General features: G+C 46.4%; 1 protein-coding gene and 1 long non-coding RNA gene across 2 annotated transcripts in view; both read left to right on the forward strand.

Annotated features, from left to right (window-relative positions):
• The window catches only part of LOC306918915, an 82,114-nt gene that overhangs the window by 14,378 nt on the left and 46,548 nt on the right, over positions 1–21,188 (forward strand). The gene's annotated exons all lie outside the window — the stretch shown is intronic.
• Positions 6,843–8,576, forward strand: LOC306918912 (putative arginine--tRNA ligase, mitochondrial; the record flags this gene model as incomplete). The annotated part of the gene is made up of 1 exon (XM_079531755.1): positions 6,843–8,576. The coding sequence occupies one exon, from the start codon at positions 6,843–6,845 to the stop codon at positions 8,574–8,576; it is 1,734 nt and encodes a 577-aa protein (XP_079387881.1).

The following is a 21,188-nucleotide window of genomic DNA, read 5'->3' on the forward strand; positions in this document are numbered from 1 at the left end:
TCGGTTTCCGTCGCTGTCAGGTACGTTATCCTCTTGACCCTCCTCGCTCTCAGGTAAGTGTTCCCCTGAGCTCTCCCCGCGGCCAGGTACGTAGTCCAATAAGTCCGTCCATTCATCCTTGTCCTCCGGTTCAGATAGCCAACTGTCGACAGGTTCCCCTGTAACAACCTCCTGCTGATCCTGTGGTTGCCGTCGTGGCATGTCCACCAAGTAGTACTCCTCTTCATCGTCGTCGTCGTCTTCAGTAATTTCTTTGTCCGTCTCCGCTGTTCTCTGCGGTTTCACGCGTGGGTGTACTTGATCCTCCAGTGGCAGGTAGTCGCAGGGCAAGAGAAGATTGCGATGTAATACCCTAGTTCTCCCTTTCCCTTGCTCTGGTTTCATCTCTCCCCACTTGACGAACGACAGTATGGATCGTATCTTCCCAATGATTCCTCAACTTGCCTGGACCTCCCCGAGGCGTCATATTCCTCACCAGGACGCGGTCCCCTGGATACAATGCTGAGCTCCTGACTTTGGTATCATAAGCTCCTTTGCTCTTTACTGTAGCTTTATGCATGTTTTCTTGTGTGATCTTATAGGCCTCTTCCATGCCCTTTTTCCATTTCTCCACATAGTCACGGTGACTGCCACTGCTTGGTTCAGGATTCAGGTCGAATAGCATATCAATGGGTAGTCGTGGGGACCGTCCAAAGAGGAGGTAGAATGGGGAGAACCCCGTTACTTCACACCGAGTGCAATTGTATGCATATATCAGCTTGTTCAAAGAATCCTTCCAATTTGACTTTTGTTGGTCAGTGAGCGTCTTTAACATCTGAAGTAATGAGCGATTAAAACGCTCTACTTGTCCATTCCCCTGAGGGTGGTAGGGCGTTGTCCTCGACCCAGCGACGCCGCAGATTCTCAAACTCTGCTCTGCTCCACTTCTCTTTGCATATATGGCCAAAAGAACCGCTCCCGTATCAATGATGTTGTCCTGTCTATTCCTTGATGGCCCATTTCGTCATGTAGTTCCCTGAGCACTGTAGCTTTATGCTTTCCCGGCAGCACCAGTTGTCTCCGTTTTGCTGTCTTCCTGTAGAGTACTCCACCGTCCCATATCTCAAGCCTATCCCATTCCCTTAACAGGCATCGACTGTGCATGCTGAGACGTTTCAGTTCTCTCCCAACTGGTCTCGTTCCCGACAATTTGTACTGTACCACTGGTGCTATGTTTGGGTCATCGCTCTGACTCTGTTGTATCTCTGCTACGGTGAATGGTATAATAGATGCACTCCTGGTTGCCACTGCACATGTAGCCGAGATAGCCATCGACCATGTGACGTCAGACTCTTGCTGTGCTCCTACTGCCTGTGAAGTTGCTCCCACTGCATCAGATGACATCTCCTCGGTACAGTGTCGCATTAGGGTCTCCATGTCTATGGGCATCCTAGACAAGCTGTCCGCATCTATATTCTCTTTTCCTGGGCGATATTTAATGGTGAAATGAAAATCAGCAAGTTCTGAGACCCATCGACTCCCTGTTGCATTCAATTTGGCAGTGGACAACACATATGTGAGCGGGTTGTTATCGCTATACACTGTGAAGAATGGGGCGTAATATAAATAATCACAAAACCTTTCGGTGATGGACCATTTAAGAGCCAGAAACTCCAGTTTCCCCGAGTGGAGATTGTAGTTTTTCTCTGGTGCTGTCAAAGTTCGTGATCCATACGCAATGACTCTGAGTTTCCCAGTCTTTCGCTGATATAACACAGCTCCTAAACCCTTGTTGGACGCGTCCGTGTGAAGGATGAAAGGCTGAGAAAAGTCTGGGAATCCAAGGACTGGAGGCTGAACTAGACAGTCAATCAGCTGCTCTAGGATCCGTTGGTGCATGTCTGTCCACTTGACTGGTGTGTTTGATGGTACTCCTCTGATCTTTGCTTTTGTCTGCAGCTTCCTTCCTCTGTATTGTCCCTTGTTTTCTTCTTCCGGCCCTTTTAGTAGGTCGTAGAGCGGACTGGCGATGCGTGAAAAATCCTTTATATATTGCCTATAGTAGCTTAATAGGCCCATAATACTCCTCAGCTCACCGACAGTCTTTGGCTTTTTCTTCTTGAGGGCCCGTACGGCTGCAGTGTCGGCTGGGTCCATTCTGCTACCTTCCGCAGACACAATTCTGCCAAGATACCGGACTTGAGTCTTGAAAAGGTCACACTTACGTGGCTTGAGTTTAATCCCATACTGCCGCAGACGCTGTAGTACTCTTCTGACATCGTTGACATGGGTTTCAAACGTTTTGCTTAACACAATTGTGTCATCCAAATATGGAACACATATTTCATCCCTTAAATCATCTAAACACTCCTCCATGCAGAGTTGGAATACTGCAGGTGCATTCATGAGCCCGAATGGGATATTAACCCACTCATACAAGCCCCACGGGGTCACGAAGGCTGTCAGGTGCTTGCTTTCTTTGGCCATGAAGCCCTGGTGGTACGCTTTTCCCTGATCCAACAGAGAAAACAGGGTGTTCCCCCCCAGGTTATCCATAATGTCCTGTACCCGGGGGATTGGTTGCCGGTCAGGGTGAGTCTCTGTAGTCTATACATAAGCGCAAAGTGCCGTCTTTTTTCCTTACACAGACCACAGGAGAGGAATAGGATGAGTTTGATTTCTCAACCCAGCCTTGTGCAATCAAATCAAGTATATATTCCTTCATTTCCTGGTACAACGGCTTTGGGACAGACACGTATGTTCGTGCCACTGGGTCACTCTCTTTCAATGAAATGTTCAACTGTAACTGTTCAATACAGCCTATGTCATCATCAGTCCTGGAGAACGAACTGGATTCCTCCCATAGCATTTGACTTACTATTTGTCCCTGTTCCTCACCCATGTGACTCAGGTCAACAGGGGGGTCCCACAGCTCCTCACTGATATCATCCTTGTTGGCACCACGATTCTGAATGTGGTTTACATTGACAGGTGAGTGAGCCTTTTCCAGTATGCTGGCTGGATATATTGACTTGACAGGCTGTGCAGTGCCAATTAGGGTTTTCCCTGATACAATTATATCATGGTTGGTGGGGTTCTGCACATCCACAGTGACTTTTGGTGAAGCTCCCTTTCTGACTAATAAGAGGGTGTCACAAAATTCAAGCCTACTGGCCATTGCTGGTTCTCATCTGGCTCAAATACCAGTGTTGTGTCCTCTTCAAAGGGCCTTGCCTGCACCCGACATTTAACCTGAACTGCACAATGTTTTGGCACAGTGATCTTCCCAATCATTGTTTTCACTGAATATTCACCCATCTGTTCTGTACTCACTGCGTTGATGAAAGCTCTTACTTGGTTCTTTTTCAAAGTCGGGAAAGCCATCTCCACGGTCTTCACCAAATTCTCTGGGTGAGTGTATTCTGTCTGCTTCTTTTGACTGTTTACGATGATACACTCAATAACATTAAAACCAAGTATGGGGCGAGGCTGCTGGTTACCTTTCAACACCAACACTGGGATTTGGAGCTCTGGGATTTGGAGCTCTTTAGCGTCAGCTGCCAAACTGAAAGTCACTTCTACATACCCGACATAGGGCATTCCGGTTCCATTTGCAGCTTCAAGGTGTAAGGGCTTAAGTGGATCAATAATCTCTGCAATTTCTCTCAGTTTTACATCCGGTAAGTGTTCAGCCTTCCACTCTTCATCTATAACACACACCTGTGAGCCTGTATCCTATAGCATCTGAGTTCTCTGTCCTTGTAAGTTTCAACTAGACATCTCTTTCCCACCAACTCAATCACTGTGGATCGACTTCTTGTCTGGCTGTTCCTGCCTTTATCATTAACACTGTGACATGTGTAAGTTCTTTGTCTCTCTTCTTTTGGCAAGTTGCATGGTGTACAGTTGTTTTTATGTTCTGACCAGTGGATAACTTGACATTCTCTTGAACAGTAAAGTGTTTTCTTACAGACAGAGCACTGTTTCAATGTTTGGTTTTCCTCTCCTCTTTCACAGTTTGCACAGCGTTGGGACACGTTTAAGTGTCGGGTCACTCCCGGTCCTGTGGAAGCGACCGCTCTTCGTTTAAAGGACTCTCATGGGCTGGTCTTGGTTTTCTGTACATCCTGCAGCCTGCACGGAAGTGCTCGCTACTTCCACAGTTGAAGCAATGCTGGCAGTACTCCACACCATTCTGTCTGCAGTTGAAACATACTGACCGGGCACGTGGTGCGGTGTAGAATCGTTCGGGTGAAGATCTCTGTTGAAACGGCACTGTTTCTCTCATTGGGCCCTGTCCTTGAGCTGACCATTGACCCTGTATCGGCCCGGATGGGTGATTGTAGGCTGGCATATTTCCATATTCTCTATCGGCCGGCTGATATTGCTGAGGCCCCTGTGTTGGCTTCTGGATACTTTCTCTGATGTGGGCGACCTCAGCTTTCAGATCCTTTAACATCACCATGTCTGATCGTAATTCTTTAAGCTCCATTAACAAATCAGATGCAGGGGTGGTTGTCTGTTGTTGTGAGTTACATTTCTTCTCGACAGAAACATCACTGGACTGGACTACATGGACATTAGTGGAACGAGGTGGTAAGTTCTGTCTCTTTTTATCCTGCCTCTTTGTCATTAGCGCATGCAACATTAAGTTTCTCCAGCAGCATTTCATCCGAGGTAGATGTCTGTAGGAGGTAAGGTTGTAGGTCACTCTTTACACTGTCGCTCTGTAAACCAGTAAGTACTGTATGCATGAACAGGCTCTGTACTAGTATGGGGTCGTACTTAAGGCCAGACTCTGCCTCCTGAGAGGCAAACAGAATTTTCTGTCTAAAGTCCATTGTATGCAGGAGAAAGTTCTGTGGGGTCTCCTTTTGACCCTGTGCGTCCGCGGTAAGATGCTTGTACAGCTCTGTTGCACTCTTCTCCTGATAATGATACCTGAGGATACTACGTAAGGTAGGTAACGTGAGATCTTTTTTTCCTTCAAGGTAATTCCGCAGCTGCAGGCCTGGTACGATAGCTCTGATCACAGCGTCCACTATTTCTAGGTCTGAATAACCTTTACTCAGCCCGTTCTCCATTTGACGCGCCAGACTAGAAAACGTGAGCCTGTCTTTCTGTCCAAGTTCTCCTATTTGACCCGATATATTGAACTCTTTGCGCCAAGGTGCACTATCTGGATGGGCCGGTACCACATTATTTTGTGGTGAGTTGTGGTCTAGAGTAGGATCCACCTTTTTATTCACCAACACCTGCATTTCACTCTCCTTCTGCTGCAGAGCAAGTTTCAGTGTCTCTAGCTCCCTTTGCAATTTTTCCTGCTCCTCATTTTGTTTTGGTTTAGCTGATGAACTAATTTCACTAGTATCTTCAAATTTGTCCATCGTATCCTTTAAACTCAGCATCCATGCCATCATCTTCTAGGTTCTCCAAATAATCACTGTCCACATATTTTATGACATGTGAGATAAGAGCGTTGCGAGTTTTGTCCATCACATCCTCCTTCACTGACTGTGGTATTTGCAGCTCAATGATTTTTATCAGTTGGTCTTTGTTAAGTCTGTACAATGCTCCTTTTTAGCAGGTAGGTGGACAACAGTGCTAGTGTAGAGGGTTTTCACTGAATGTTGCTGCTCCCTAGTGGTCACTTTGTTCACCTCAGAATGCACACGTACCAGTCACTTTTGGCCCTCTTTTATAGCCACTTTGTCCTCTGCTGCCTGGGTTGTTTTTGGAAGATGCTTGATGAGAGGGGTCCTTGTAGGTACTGAGGATGGTCCTCCCTTCTGGCATCTCCCAGCAGTGCCTCCAAATGTTGTACCCCTGGAACAGGGGATAATAGTATGTGAAACAATACGCAGACGTCTTCTCTCATTCAAGGCTTTGTATTGAATGGAGGACGGTGCTGCGGTTCCCCCTACAGGCAGGCTGAAGGCATGCGCAGACGTCTTCTCTCATTCAAGGCTTTGTATTGAATGGAGGACGGTGCTGCGGTTCCCCCTACAGGCAGGCTGAAGGCATGAGCAATCGATCGATCTCACAGACATTACTAGTCAATTATCTTCACTGTAGAAATACTATGCACTGTATGCAGTTCACTATCATGCAGAAATATCATTCTATTACAATGACACTTAAATAAATAATCAATCAATCAATCATATAGGATGTTTCAACATGTGTGAACATTTTTCAACATGGTCAACACTCGTGATGATCAAAATAGTTGCGATTATCTCAAATAATTGCGACTAGGTGATTATGTAATAATTTCACAGGACTAATATACTGTAGGACCTATCCAGTTTCTGGATATACTGCAAAACCGCTGCAATCTGTTGACATCTGTTGTCATGACCATATATGGTCATGCCTGGGGGTGATGGACTCACTAACTGAGGGGAAATGCAAGTTTTCATAGTAAATGCGACCTGCTGTCTCAATAACCTGGAAGCCAAAGCTATTTTCTACAAAGGTTTTGAGGAAAACAAGTTGTTTCTTCTCAATGGTCAGTTAAAGTCAGTTTAAACTTCAGTCAGTTTTACCATGTACCCGTCGCCAGGCTACCGTTGTACCAGTCTTCCTGTTCATCTTATGCCCAATAATGGAGAATCTTGTGTCTGTCTGTGTCCGTTGCGTTGTATGCCCACATAAGGAGTTCTGTGTCAGGCCACCAGGTGTGCTCAAATACGGTGTCATCATGATGACAACAGTGTCCTCCATATATGGGGTTTTGTGGTTGTATCAACATTTGGTTGATGATAATAAGTATGGTGCACATTGTCGACATCTGCTCTATGTATGAAACAACCATTCCACAAGTTCATTTGTTTTGAATGTACATTTCTTGAATTAAGCTAATGGCTTGTTTCTTTAGGAGAAGCATTGCATCTAAGCTGTCAAGGATATTGCATCAACCTGAAGATGTTTTTATTTCAGCTCTTTCAGCAGTTCCAGTTTCAAACAAAAAACAGACTGCTGATTTCAGATTATCAATTGTAACACTGGTCAAGGATGGGATTCTAACATCCAATGGAAACCTCCAGTCACAGACAGAAGCTTTACTTAATGAGTTAAAGCAGGACAGTGTAGTAGAGGAGATATCTATTGGACCTGGAGTGATCAACTTCAGGCTTCATCGTAAGCTACTTGTGCAGAAAATGTTGGAGCCCCTTGGAAAGGAGGATTCATTTGGATTAAATAGTGAGCTTTTTAACAGACTGGAGAAAGGAAAAACGTTGGTTGAATTCAGTTCTCCAAATATTGCCAAAAAATTTCATGCTGGACACCTGCGGTCCACAATGATTGGTAACTTCATTGCTAACCTTAAGCGGTCCCTAGGAAATGATGTTATTCGGATGAACTACCTTGGAGATTGGGGCATGCAGTTTGGAATGCTGGGAGCTGGCTTTGAGCAGTACGGGAGCCAGGAGAAGCTTAAAGAGAATCCCTTGCAGCATCTGTTTGATGTCTATGTTCAAGTCAACAGAGAAGCAGAAATCAACAAGGACATACGGCATGCTGCTAGAGTCTTCTTTCGACATCTGGAACATCACGAAGTTAAAGCCATGGCACTGTGGCAACAGTTAAGAGAAATCTCAGTGAAGGAATATCAGCAGGTTTATAAGCGCTTAGGAGTCCACTATGACATTTACTCTGGGGAGTCGTTTCATCAGGGACAAACCCAGGAGGTGGTACAGCAATTACACAACCTGGGGCTGCTAAAAATAACAGAGAAGGGAACTGGTGTTGTGGATCTGTCTCCTTGTGGGGACATGTCCAGCTACTCAACAGTACTCTGCAGTGATGGTACATCTCTCTACATTACCAGAGATATTGCAGCAGCCATAGACAGAAAAGAAAAATACACTTTCCACGAGATGATTTATGTGACAGACAAAAGTCAGGACAATCACTTCCACCAGTTGTTCCAGGTTCTGCTGACTATGGGACATTCCTGGGCTCAGAGGTGCCGACATGTTTCCTTTGGCCTGGTGCAGGGCATGAAGACCAGATGTGGCGAAGTGATCTTTCTGGAGGATGTGCTGGATGAGGCTCGTGCCAGGATGCTGCACAACATGAGCCAATCAATGACGACAAAAGAAATGGAGAACCCTGAGGACACTGCAGAGAAAGTTGGAATCAGTGCACTTATTGTTCAAGATTTCAAAGGTCCCCTAGAGTCCGATTATAAGTTTGACTGGGACAGGATGCTACAGGCAAAGGGAGACACAGGGGTGTTCCTGCAGTACACACATGCCCGCCTCTGCAGTCTGCTACACATGCAAGGTAATGGTCAGGAGCTTGAATTGGATCCTTCTGTTCTCCTTGAGCCAAGGACTATATCCATTCTGCAGCACCTCCTTTGCTACGATGAGGTGTTATATCGCTCTGCCCAGGATCTGCAACCCAAACACCTTGTCAACTTCCTGACAAAGCTATGCCGCTTGGTTGCCTTAGCACTCAGGGAGTTGCCAGTTAAAGGAAGCCCTCCCAATGTTGCACAGGCAAGGCTGCAGCTTTTCAACAGGACACGCTCGGTTTTGGCTAACGGCATGAGAATTCTCGGCATCACACCTGTTGACAAGATGTGAGTCTAACCTGTGTCTATATATGCAGCTGGCCACCTTGCCCTTCTGGGAGACGTACAGTTCATCTCCAATGTAGCATTCTTATCTGATATATTTGTCCACCTAAACCAGCTTAACCTCGACCTACAGGGAGAGAGAAAGTCATTGGATATCATGCGAATAGTGACCGAGGGGGGAGGTGCCATTTTTCACACTAAGTAGCCTACCTACCAAGCCTGTTGTTGTAAAATAATAATAATATATACGAAGTATAGTAAAAACAATTGTATTAGAAAACTAGGTAAAAGGTTAAAAACTAGAAAACAAAATCAAAGTGGACAAACAAGAATGGTGTGTGTGTGTGTGTGTGTGTGTGTGTGTGTGTGTGTGTGTGTGTGTGTGTGTGTGTGTGTGTGTGTGTGTGTGTGTGTGTGTGTGTGTGTGTGTGTGTGTGTGTGTGTGTGTGTTGGCAGTGCTTGACCTGAGGGAGCGGGTGGGGGCATGGCGTTGGATTTGACTGGGAGCCAGTGCAGTTCACAGAGGACAGGTGTGATGTGGTCCCTGGATCGGGTTCTGGTGAGCAGGCGGGCGGCAGAGTTTTGGACATACTGTAGAACCTTGGTGGTGACGCTGTACAGGAGGCTATTGCAGTAGTCGAGTCTGGATGTGATGAATGAGCGTCTCAGCGGCAGTGTGTGATAGCATGGGACAAAGGCGGGTGATGTTGCGGAGTTGAAAAAAGGCAGTTTTGGTGATCTGGTTGACATGGGGCTGGAAGGAGAGGGTGGGGTCAAGAATGACACCGAGGTTACAGACTCGGGTGGAGGGGGTAACAGTGGAGCCATCAATAGTGAGGGTAGTAGTCATTAGCCATACGCAGGCACGGCGCATACACATCAAAGGGCGACGCACTGGACGAAAACTATTACTTGCGCGCTCTGCTTGTGCAAGTAATAATAATTAGTATTTCTACTTATAATCAAGTGATTCCCTTGCGTGATTACTATAGGCTACGGCAAAAATAATTATACAACACTATTGGAAATTGTACAACTATTATTTAAACTTGGGCGAGTCCACTTGGTCACGTATTTTGTCTGGCTTTGGGTTGGGTGACCGGAGTCACCGGACGAATTAATTTGTAGCGTATTCCGCAGGTGCGCCGTTGTCTCTTGCTGCTACATAGCACTGCCCCCTCCACCACAGGCTGCAAACACACAGTGGATTATTTTTGAGCGAGCAAAACTCGAGCCAAGGCAGCGCATCAGACGTTCCTTTGGCTATATCTTGGATGGAACTTGACGCGACTTGTCTGCTAGTGCCCAAGCAGCTCGATAGTGTGTGACGCAGCAGTGGTGGTACACATATTCAGAGACTTGACACGAATACATTGATTAGATTAGGTTTGCTTAAAGTCGACGTTCTACCACCTTCGCACAACAGGATTGCACCCACTGGTAAAATCCAACCACACTTCTGAGGACTTTTGTATTTGTTCGACATGCTGCTACACTCTGTCTCCGTCTGACCGTCTCACTCTAAGTTTCCATGCTGGTCCTAGATCAGTGGGAATAGTTATAGTATCCACCCCACTCACTCATGTAGGTGGTGTGACGTCACCACAGAGACAGATAAGACCCGTTTGCAGAACCGTTCATTCATAAAAAACGATTGAGTACCAACCCTAGTTCTGCCATTCCATTGTTGGTCCTTCCTCACCTGTCCATCCTGTTCTGACATTCCATATGTTGATCTGACCTCATCAAACCCTGTGCACTCAAGACACGCTCCATATATGGCCAGTACAGAATTCATTCCATATGTTGATCTGACCCCCCATGCAAAAGCGCCAGCGCTCTCCCAGCAGTCTGCCGTCACCCAGGCGGATGCGTGCATGCGACCTTGCCCTTTATTTACCACATCTTACTGGTAGGACATGAGCCTGTATCCAAATACGGGGAAAGCGACGTGTTAAAATAGGGATTTATGTGTAACAGGTCCGAGTGAGGTGACCATGTATACAGCTATAGTTGATCATAAAGTAGCCGATCTCTGTGAAATTAGGACAGAATGATGTAAGACAGAGACGGTGGTTCTTTGCTCTTTCAGTGCTGTGTAAACAATTGACGTTTATTTTGAATGAACACATTCTTCTCATGTAGCCCATGTTTTGTTATTGCATCATCATGCTATTATGTCCATTTTACAGTAATGTAGAAATGTCCTTTACAGAAATGTATTAATTTAGAATGTCCAAACAATGACCAATCAATGCAATGCATCTTGATGAACTCCTTCTCAATTGTGCACATATTACCCTATAAACAGTAACCATATGTCTTTGGGCTAACATTCTTAATAAAACCCTGATTGATTAATTTATAGGCTCTTGGAGAATGGTGAAAGTACAGAGTGGACTCGACAACAATAACATAATAACACTTTTGTATCATCACACTTTTGTATCATCACACACATATAATGCTGGACCCAGCTGAACCCAACCTGAACCATACTGCTGGGGAGAGTCTTAAAGCTAATGATATAGCCACTTAGCACTCAAGCACTTTACATTACTATAGTTCACCATTACGTTTTTACTCATCAAATTACCCCATGAATTGTAGTCACACCTGCTCAAAACAACACTCTTTTAGTTACATACTAAAAACGGACATTTGTGTTACTTTTGTGCCTTACAAACCTGTGAAATTAGGACAGAATGATGTAAGACAGAGACGGTGGTTCTTTGCTCTTTCAGTGCTGTGTAAACAATGACGTTAAAATGGGCTCCTGTCTACTAGTACTGCAATAGCGACACCACTGCCTAGCACTGCCCCCTACTGTTTTGGAAGACACATGGCAGTTTTACAACAGAGTTGACAGGCAGAATTAAATGAAATGAATACATCATAACCAAGTTAAATATCCATTTTGTGACCACACAATAGTGGGCGTCACACACTCCCCCTCAAAGAAAAATGGCTCCAATATAGCATTGCAAAACAAAACAAAAAGATTATGTTTAACTTTTCAATACCCCTGGGTAGGGTCACCATAAGGCACAAAGGTTGTACAGGGAAACCACTGATATGGCATAGTGAGGTAGGGTAGTTGATATGGAACGTGTGGTGGCTGCATTTCCCATACTGGTATATGTGGCACGTACCCATAGGCACTTAAAATGTCAACTCTGCCCTGTGGCTGGTAAGACGGTTCACCCAAAGTTTCATATGTAAACCTCTGAGCAGGCTTCTTCTCACGAATGGACTTTCTGGTTGTAGTACCTTGGCCAACTGGCTGGCCTGACGGCGGGGCATGTGTCTGAGGACCTGACAAGTAATAGTCTGTCTGTGATACAGCTGGACTAGGCATAAACCCTGACTGCTCATTGGGTGATTGAGGCGATATGGGCCTATACTCTTCGTCCGATACCACTTGCTCTAATCCCTCCCCCTCATTTGCTGACCCTGTGTGAAATGCTGTGTTGTCTGGTATGTCCTGTAATGTCTCTTCGTGCAGAAGAGAGTGGGCAGGGGCCTTCCCTGACTCTTGCATGACTCTTAGAGGTTCACTGACAGGTCCTCTTCTTATTCGGAGCCAGTAACCCTGTCGCTTCGTACCTTGTACAATTGTAGGCCTGGATCATCTGCGGCAAGTGCTCTTTCCATCTGTGTTTTTCTTTCTCTTTCAAGGTGCGGAGTAGTTGCAGCAGGGTCCTGTTGAACCTTTCTGAAGAGTGCTCAACTCCTGAGAGCCGTTGCAAGGTCTTAAACAGATTGTTTTCAAATTCCCGGCCCTGGTCATAGTGGAGCTTTCTCATATAACCGAACCGGGGAATGAAATCATCAAATAGCTTTTCTGCTGCTGTCTTGCCTGATTTGTTCCGAGTCGGATAGGCTTGGGCAAACCGAGTAAAATGGTCGACGACAACTAGGATGTACTCGAACCCTCCAACACTCGGCTCTAGGTGCATATAATCAATTGACACTAGTTCAAGGTGTGCTGTGGTGGTAATTGACCCCATAGGAGCCCTTATATGAGAAACCGGTTTCTTTTGTTTAATACATGGACACTTCCTTGTCACATAGATCTCGATTTCTTTCTTCATATAGGGCCAATAGAATCTCTCTCTGGTTAGATTAATGACCTTCTCGGTTCCCACATGACCCATGTCATCATGGAGGTGTTTCAGGGCAGTGGCTCTGTATTTTTCAGGTAAGACCAGTTGACGTCTCTGCCCTGCCTTTCTGTACAGTAGTCTATTGTCAATCTGGAGTCTTCCCCACTCGTGTAAGAGCCTCTTCACTGGGCCACTGGCACCTTTCCTGATTTGACTTGTTAGGTTGGTGTGTCTTTCCTTGAGTTTGATGACTTCACGTATTACTGGGTCCTCTCTCTGAGCATTCACCAGCTCTTCACGACTCATGACAGACTGGGATCCCAGAGCGTAGGATACTGAACTTCCCTGGGCCAAGTTTAGAACAGCAACATAGGCCACATCCTTTTCCTTGGCTGCCTGACTACCTCCCCAGGTTGCTTGAACTGTCTCCTCTGACAGTTCCTCCGTGCATGCAGTGACATACTCAGCCATGTCCAGTGGTAGTCTGGAGAGAGTATCGGCGTCAATGTTGGCTTTACCCGGCCTGTATCGGATATCAAAGTGGAAGTCCGACAACTCCCCAACCCATCTGTGGCCTTCAGCATTCAGTTTGGCGGTGCTCATTACGTAGGTCAGAGGGTTGTTGTCAGTGTACACCGTGAAATGGGGAGCATAGAAGAGGTAGTCTCGATACTTCTCGCACACCGCCCACTTTAATGCAAGAAACTCAAGCTTCCCAGAGTGGTAGTTCTTCTCTGCAGGGGACAGTGTTCTCGACCCATAGGCAATAACCCTCAACTTCCCCTCCTGGCGCTGGTATAACACGGCCCCCAGGCCTTTTGCTGATGCGTCTGTGTGTAACACAAATGGCAGGTCGTAGTTGGGATAGGCTAACACCGGTGGGCTGGACAAGACGTTTATCACACGATCTAGGACCCCCTGATGTTCCTGCGTCCACCGTATGGGGGTTCTTGAGGAGAGCTGGCCTTCCTTCCCCTTGCTGCTTTTGAATGCCGACGGTGTGATGTGGTTTCCCTTTACTTGTAGGAGGTCATACAATGGCTTCGCTATTCTGGCAAAATCCTGCACATAGCCTCTGTAGTAGCTTAAAAATCCCAATAGCTTCCGAGCATCGCCAGCCGTTTTTGGGGTTCTTTCTCTCAATGCTTGGACCGCTGTCAGGTCTTTGGGGTCAATCCTCACCCCATCAGCTGAGACAAGCCTCCCAACATAGCGCACCTCCTTCTTGAATAGCTCGCACTTAGCAGGCGTGAGCTTGATGCCATACTGTTGGAGAGCCCTCAGGACCCGTCTCAGCCTCTCCACATGTTCCTCAAATGACTTTGCGTAGCAAAGAATGTCATCCAAGTAGGGGATGCAACACTCATCCCGTAGGGAATCCAACACCTCCTCCATACATCTCTGGAATGCGGCCGGGGCATTTGAGAGGCCGAAGGGGATGCGGACCCACTCGTAGAGTCCCCAAGGGGTGATAAATGCTGTCAGGTACCTGGATCCCTCTGAGATATACCCCTGGTGATATGCTTTCCCTTGGTCCAAGATAGAAAACCAGCGGTATCCTCCCAGTGTGTTCATCAGGTCCTGGATCCGTGGGAGGGGGTGTCTGTCTGGTACGTTTTTTCTGTTGAGGAGTCTGTAATCAACACAGAGTCTCATTGTCCCATCCTTTTTGCGTACACATACCACTGGAGCAGAATAGGGTGACTTTGATTTCACTATCCACTTTCTGGCCAACAGGTCTTGAATGTACTCTTTAACCTCTTTATAAAGTGGTTTAGGTATGGCTGCATATGAGCGCTGCACCGGAATGTCATCCTTCACCGTGATCGCCATTTGAAGGTTGGGAATGCAGCCAATTTCATCATCATGCGCGAATGCATTGGACTCTTCATAGAGCAGCTGCTTCACCACAGCCTGCTCTTCATCATGCAAATGACCGATGTCAACGGGTGGGTGCCATAGTGTTGCTGGCTTTGTTTTGTCACCCCCATTAGTGGGAGAGAGTGTGCCAACTTCATTCACTTCAACATTGCTGACTTGGTCTGTTTCAATTATTCTGTCAATCGGTTGGATGCTGCCCAAAGGTGTGCGGCTAGCTAGAGTCACATCATGTGTAGTTGTGTTGCCCACTGGGATTACAATGAAGGGTCTTTCAGTGTGGTGCACTTCAACCAGACCATCACCCATGTCTAGCTGCTCGAGCCGTTGGTCATCAGGACAGTGTTCAAACAGGGCAAGGGAATGAGTGAAACTTACAGGTACTGGGAACTTAAGGTGGGCAACCTGACCTGGGTGAATAACAATATCATGTTGGCCTACTTTTGCGGACACTTGCTCACACTGGTGGGTGTTTTTCTCGGCCTGGATGAAGTTTACTACTGCCTCGACTTTGTCAGTTTCAATTTGCATGGCCCCTTTGAGAAGGCTGCATATGACCGGTAGGGCTTCTGTTTCATTTCCCTGACTCAGAATGATCTCTTGGATGACATTAAAGCCTAACAGTGGTCTTAGAAGGTCGACTCGGCTAACAAGGAATGGTACTTTAATGGAATAGTTTGGATTATCATTATCAGGCAAGTAAACAATCACTTCCATCCATCCATCATTGGCAGCAAAGACCTTCAGATCATAATCGCCCATCATTTCACTCAAATTAATTGTGTGCAAGAACACATTCTGTACGGTATGTGCCTCATACTTAATTTCATCTGCCTGCCTGGATGTGACAGTGACCCTTTGCTTAAGTCCCACCATTCTATACAGAAACTGTATAGAATGAAACTGCGTTTCATTTTCTAGCTGTCTGGCTGTAATCAATTCTTGGAAGAGTTCTGTTGTGCCCCTCTCCCCCATGTGAGACCGTAAGAAACTCTTTAACTCAGTTATTGTCATCTCATCTTTGCTGATCAACATGTCTTTGAAATGACCTGGCTTTATCACCCGAATGACCTCACCCTCTGTGTGTTGTTCCTTCAAACCCTCGTCTATCTGCTTGCAGATGTTACTGTAGCTAATATCTGCTGTGCTGTCACCTATTTGACCACCATGCACTTTAAACTATTTTCTGTGGAACAGTGCTAAATCTCTGAGAGTCACTAGACTATCACCCCTATGAGAAGATGGCTGGGAAGAGGGGACTGGCCTGGTGGTATGTGTACTTATGGACTGATTAGAATCAACATGGTCACCGGTAGGCGAAGGGGAAGAGGTACTATGGCCACTAGGAAGAACTGCACCATTATTAACATTTTCGGGTAGTGTGCCGGTGTTGTGAGTGTCGGTCGGTTTTGACTTTGCATGAGCCATAGCACTTCCTGCCCCTTCCTCTACGGTTTCAACACGGCCGGAAGGGCCTTTCATCATTTCGTCAATAAGATCTTTCAACATGAATAAGTGGGACATCCCCTCATCCTCTAATTCAAGTACGGATTTGGAGGACATGTATGAACAAACATAATCAAAACAATCTCCTTCATCACCCTTATCCCACTTATCTGCATTAGGTGATTCTGAGATGATCCTTGCGGCTTCAGAGATCTGATCGGCAGAAAGGCGTAGCAGTCCCTTCTTTATTGACCAGACCAGCTCTTTTCGTACGTTGGCCATAGTTCACACTTGCCCGACGCTCAGGTGACGCTGAGCTGAGCTCCTCTCTGACGGTAGACAGACGTTGGACTGACGTGACGCTGAGCTCCTCTCTGACGGTAGACAGACGTTGGACTGACGTGCCGCTGAGCTCCTCTCTGACGGTAGACAGACGTTGGACTGACGTGACGCTGAGCTCCTCTCTGACATTAGACAGACGTTGGACTGACGTGCCGCTGAGCTCCTCTCTGACGGTAGACAGACGTTGGACTGACGTGACGCTGAGCTCCTCTCTGACGGTAGCAGATGTTGGACTGACGTGACGCTGAGCTCCTCTCTGACGGTAGACAGACGTTGGACTGACGTGACGCTGAGCTCCTCTCTGACGGTAGACAGACGTTGGACTGACGTGACGCTGAGCTCCTCTCTGACGGTAGACAGACGTTGGACTGACGTGACGCTGAGCTCCTCTCTGACGGTAGACAGACGTTGGACTGACGTGACGCTGAGCTCCTCTCTGACGGTAGCAGATGTTGGACTGACGTGACGCTGAACTCCTCTCTGACTGTAGACAGACGTTGGACTGACATGACGCTCAGCCCCTCACTCTGACTGTAGACAGACGTCCTGGACCGCTGGACACGCTCAGCCCCTCACTCTGACTGTAGACAGACGTCCTGGACCGCTGGACACGCTCAGCCCCTCACTCTGACTGTAGACAGACGTCCTGGACTGCTGGACATGCTCAGCCCCTCACTCTGACTGTAGACAGACGTCCTGGACTGGCGTAGCCCCTCTGATTCAGACGGTCAACTGGTTCAGTGATCACTGGACTGACGCCACATGGCGTGCTGATGGCGTCAATCCCGGACGAGCCCCCATGAAACTGTAACAGGTCCGAGTGAGGTGACCATGTATACAGCTATAGTTGATCATAAAGTAGCCGATCTCTGTGAAATTAGGACAGAATGATGTAAGACAGAGACGGTGGTTCTTTGCTCTTTCAGTGCTGTGTAAACAATTGACGTTTATTTTTAATGAACACATTCTTCTCATGTAGCCCATGTTTTCTTATTGCATTATCATGCTATTATGTCCATTTTACAGTAATGTAGAAATGTCCTTTACATAAATGTATTCATTTAGAATGTCCAAACAATGACCAATCAATGCAATGCATCTTGATGAACTCCTTCTCAATTGTGCACATATTACCCTATAAACAGTAACCATATGTCTTTGGGCTAACATTCTTAATAAAACCCTGATTGATTAATTTATAGGCTCTTGGAGAATGGTGAAAGTACAGAGTGGACTCAACAACAATAACATAATAACACTTTTGTATCATCACACACATATAATGCTGGACCCAGCTGAACCCAACCTGAACCATACTGCTGGGGGAGAGTCTTAAAGCTAATGATATAGCCACTTAGCACTCAAGCACTTTACATTACTATAGTTCACCATTACGTTTTTACTCATCAAATTACCCCATGAATTGTAGCCACACCTGCTCAAAACAACACTCTTTTAGTTACATACTAAAAACGGACATTTGTATTACTTTTGTGCCTTACAAACCTGTGAAATTAGGACAGAATGATGTAAGACAGAGACGGTCGTTCTTTGCTCTTTCAGTGCTGTGTAAACAATGACGTTAAAATGGCGCTCCTGTCTACTAGTACTGCAATAGCGACACCACTGCCTAGCACTGCCCCCTACTGTTTTGGAAGACACATGGCAGTTTTACAACAGAGTTGACAGGCAGAATTAAATTAAATGAATACATCATAACCAAGTTAAATATCCATTTTGTGACCACACAATAGTGGGCGTCACATATGCGTAATTATTCTGTCCTCGTTTGCAGAGGTGCCAACTAGACAGATAGCTAACACACTTGACATTAAATGAAGAATGAATTGACGCTTGAAACTGCAAAATACAAAATAACCACATGAATGTCAAAAATGCTAACATGTATCAATGCAACATTACATTATGACAACAAAAAGTACAGTACTTGAAACTTACAAGCATATGTTTCACAGAGACTCACACGATGAATGGAGGTGATGTGTACTCTAGCTCAGCTTGGCTACTACTGAAAAACACACTGTGATCTGCGCTTATATAACTGACCAACTCACCACTAGAGGGTGCTGTATACAATAAAATAAAAACATGAACTTAAACCATGCATTATATACGTGGAATGAAATACCAGTACACTCCCCGTCTGGTATAATAACTGTATACCACAAATACTGTATCTACATTACTCAAAGCAAATACTTCTTTCCTTTTTTCTTCTTCTCAGGTTTCTTTAGGAAGAAGAAGAACGAGTTCTGAAACTGGTCGTGAGTAGGTCTTAGCAGTCCCGTTCTTCACCAACTTGACTTCCACTCTCCTGACTTTGCCATCAGTACTGGGAATGGTCTTCACGATCAGTCCAGTGGGCCATTCATTTCGTTTGACTTGGCTGTCTTTTAGCAGCACAACATCTCCCACTTGGATATTGCGCTTCTCTTCAGTCCACTTTCTGCGAGGTTGAAGGGTGGACAGGTATTCTTGCCTCCAGCGCTTCCAGAAAGTGTCAGCAAGGCATTGGACATGCTTCCATTGTTGCTTGTAGAGGTCTGTGAGATTGAAATCTCCATGTGGAGCTGATGTTGGATCCATCTTCCTTGTCAGGAGCATTGCTGGTGTCAGGATGATAGGTGAATCCGGATCAGACAACAGAGGAACCAGTGGTCTGGCATTCATAATTGCCATCACTTCTGCCATCAGAGTAGTAAGGACCTCATGGGTGAGACGAGTAGGCCCAGCTTGCATCAGCATACCATCCAGGATGCGCCGTGCAACCCCGATCAGCCTCTCCCAACATCCACCCATGTGTGACGAATGGGGAGGGTTAAAAATCCAGGTGCAGCCTTCATCCAAGAGGTAGTTTCGTATTTCAGAGTCATCTGCCTTAATCTTCAGCTCCTTGCAAGCACCAATAAAATTGGTTCCCCGATCAGACCTGAGTTGCTTGGAGGGGCCTCGAATGGCAACAAATCTTCTTAGAGCATTAATAAAGCTGGAAGTAGTCATAGACTCTATTACCTCTATGTGAACAGCTCTGGTTCCCAGGCAAGTGAACAGTACTGCCCATCGTTTGCTCTCCGCGCTTCCTCCTCTGGTGCGGCGTGTCGTGATGTGCCATGGTCCAAATACATCTAAACCAACCCGGGTGAAAGGTGGTTCAGCGCTGGCAAGTCTATCGGCTGGCAGGTCTGCCATTTTCTGTTCCTCCATCTTTCCTCTCAGTTTCCGACAGGTGATGCAGTCATGGATCACATTAGAGATCAGCCTTCTAGCTCCAATAATCCATACTCCAGCAGAGCGAAGGGCCCCCTCAGTAAGATGGCGGCCTTGGTGGGCGACTCCTTCATGATAATGACGCACCAACAGAGTAGATATGTGATGCTTCTTAGGGAGAATGTAGGGATGCTTTTCATCATCTGGAAGGTCAGCTGAAGATATGCGACCCCCTACCCGCAACAACCCTTCCTGGTCGAGTGTAGGGTTCATCTTCCATAACGGACCTTTTTTGGAGACTCCTTGCCCCTTTTCCAACCTGCTGATGTCCTCTTCGAAGCTCTCCCTCTGCACACATCTGATGACCATGACTTTTGCTTGGGTCAGTTCGTCTTCAGCATTCAGATTAGGGGTTTTGGAGTAGGCCCTGGCAAGGTGAATGAGTCGTGCTATGCCTCGTATCATTAATCTCCAAGATGAAAAGCGCTCAAAGCGATGTGCGCTGAGATGTTTTCCAGAAACCTTTGTTGAAAAGGTGATGACTTGGGGCCGGATCTCTGTATCCGCTTCAGGCTCCACAAGCTCAAATTCGCTCACTGTCTCAAGTGCAGAATCTCCTGTATTGGCTTGTTTTAGGAACGCAGGGCCATGAAACCAAGTGGTTTGTCCTAGAAGACCTGCTGGAACAGACCTAGTAGCATGGTCTGCTGCGATCTGTCGTTACATGAGACCACTGGTCAGGATGTGTAGACTTTCGGATCCTGTTGACGCGGTTGGCTACATAGACATAAAACCGCCGGGAGGTGTTATGGATGTAACCGAGGACAATTTTGCTGTCTGTAAAGAACCTCACAGCTTGGATGTCAAGGTCCAGCTCGTCTGAAATCAGCTCTGCCATTTCCACGGCAAGGACAGCAGCACACAATTCCAGCCGTGGGATGGTGTGTGCTGGTCGTGGCGCTAATTTGGCCTTTCCCATCACAAATCCAAGGTGAGACTGTCCTGCAGAATCCACAACTCGTAAGTAGGCCACTGCTCCTATGGCCATCTTGGAAGCATCGCAGAAAACACAGATTTCTCTTTGCTGTGTTGAAGATAAGGACACAGGAACATAGGGCCTTGGAATGCAGAGCTGCTCCAGATCCTTCAAAGACTCTTTCCAGGCTCTCCAGAATTGCTCCTTTTCGGGTGGGAGTGGATCATCCCACTCATACTGCTCGGAGGCAAGTTCTCGCATTAGGGCCTTCCCTTGCACGGTAATGGGAGCCACAAACCCAAGAGGGTCGTAGAGACTGTTAACTGTTGACAGAATACCTCTCTTGGTAAATGGCCTCTCTTCCGAAGACACTTTGAAGGTGAAACTATCAGACTCCAGGTCCCAGCTCAAGCCAAGACTCCTCTGGATAGGTAAAGGATCTGCTCCAAGATCCAAATCCTTAAGATCCTTAGCTAGGTCTTCTGCAGGAAACGATTCCATGACAATGTGACTGTTCGAAGCTATCTTATGGAGATGTATGTTAGACTCAGCCAACATTGCTTTTGTTCTCTTCAAGAGATCAACTGCCTCTTTTTCTGTGGGAAGCGAGGTCAACCCATCATCGACGTAGAAGCTTCTATTG

The sequence above is a fragment of the Electrona antarctica genome (assembly GCF_951216825.1).
Source record: "Electrona antarctica genome assembly, contig: scaffold_116, whole genome shotgun sequence".
In the NCBI taxonomy this organism is placed as follows: domain Eukaryota; kingdom Metazoa; phylum Chordata; class Actinopteri; order Myctophiformes; family Myctophidae; genus Electrona; species Electrona antarctica.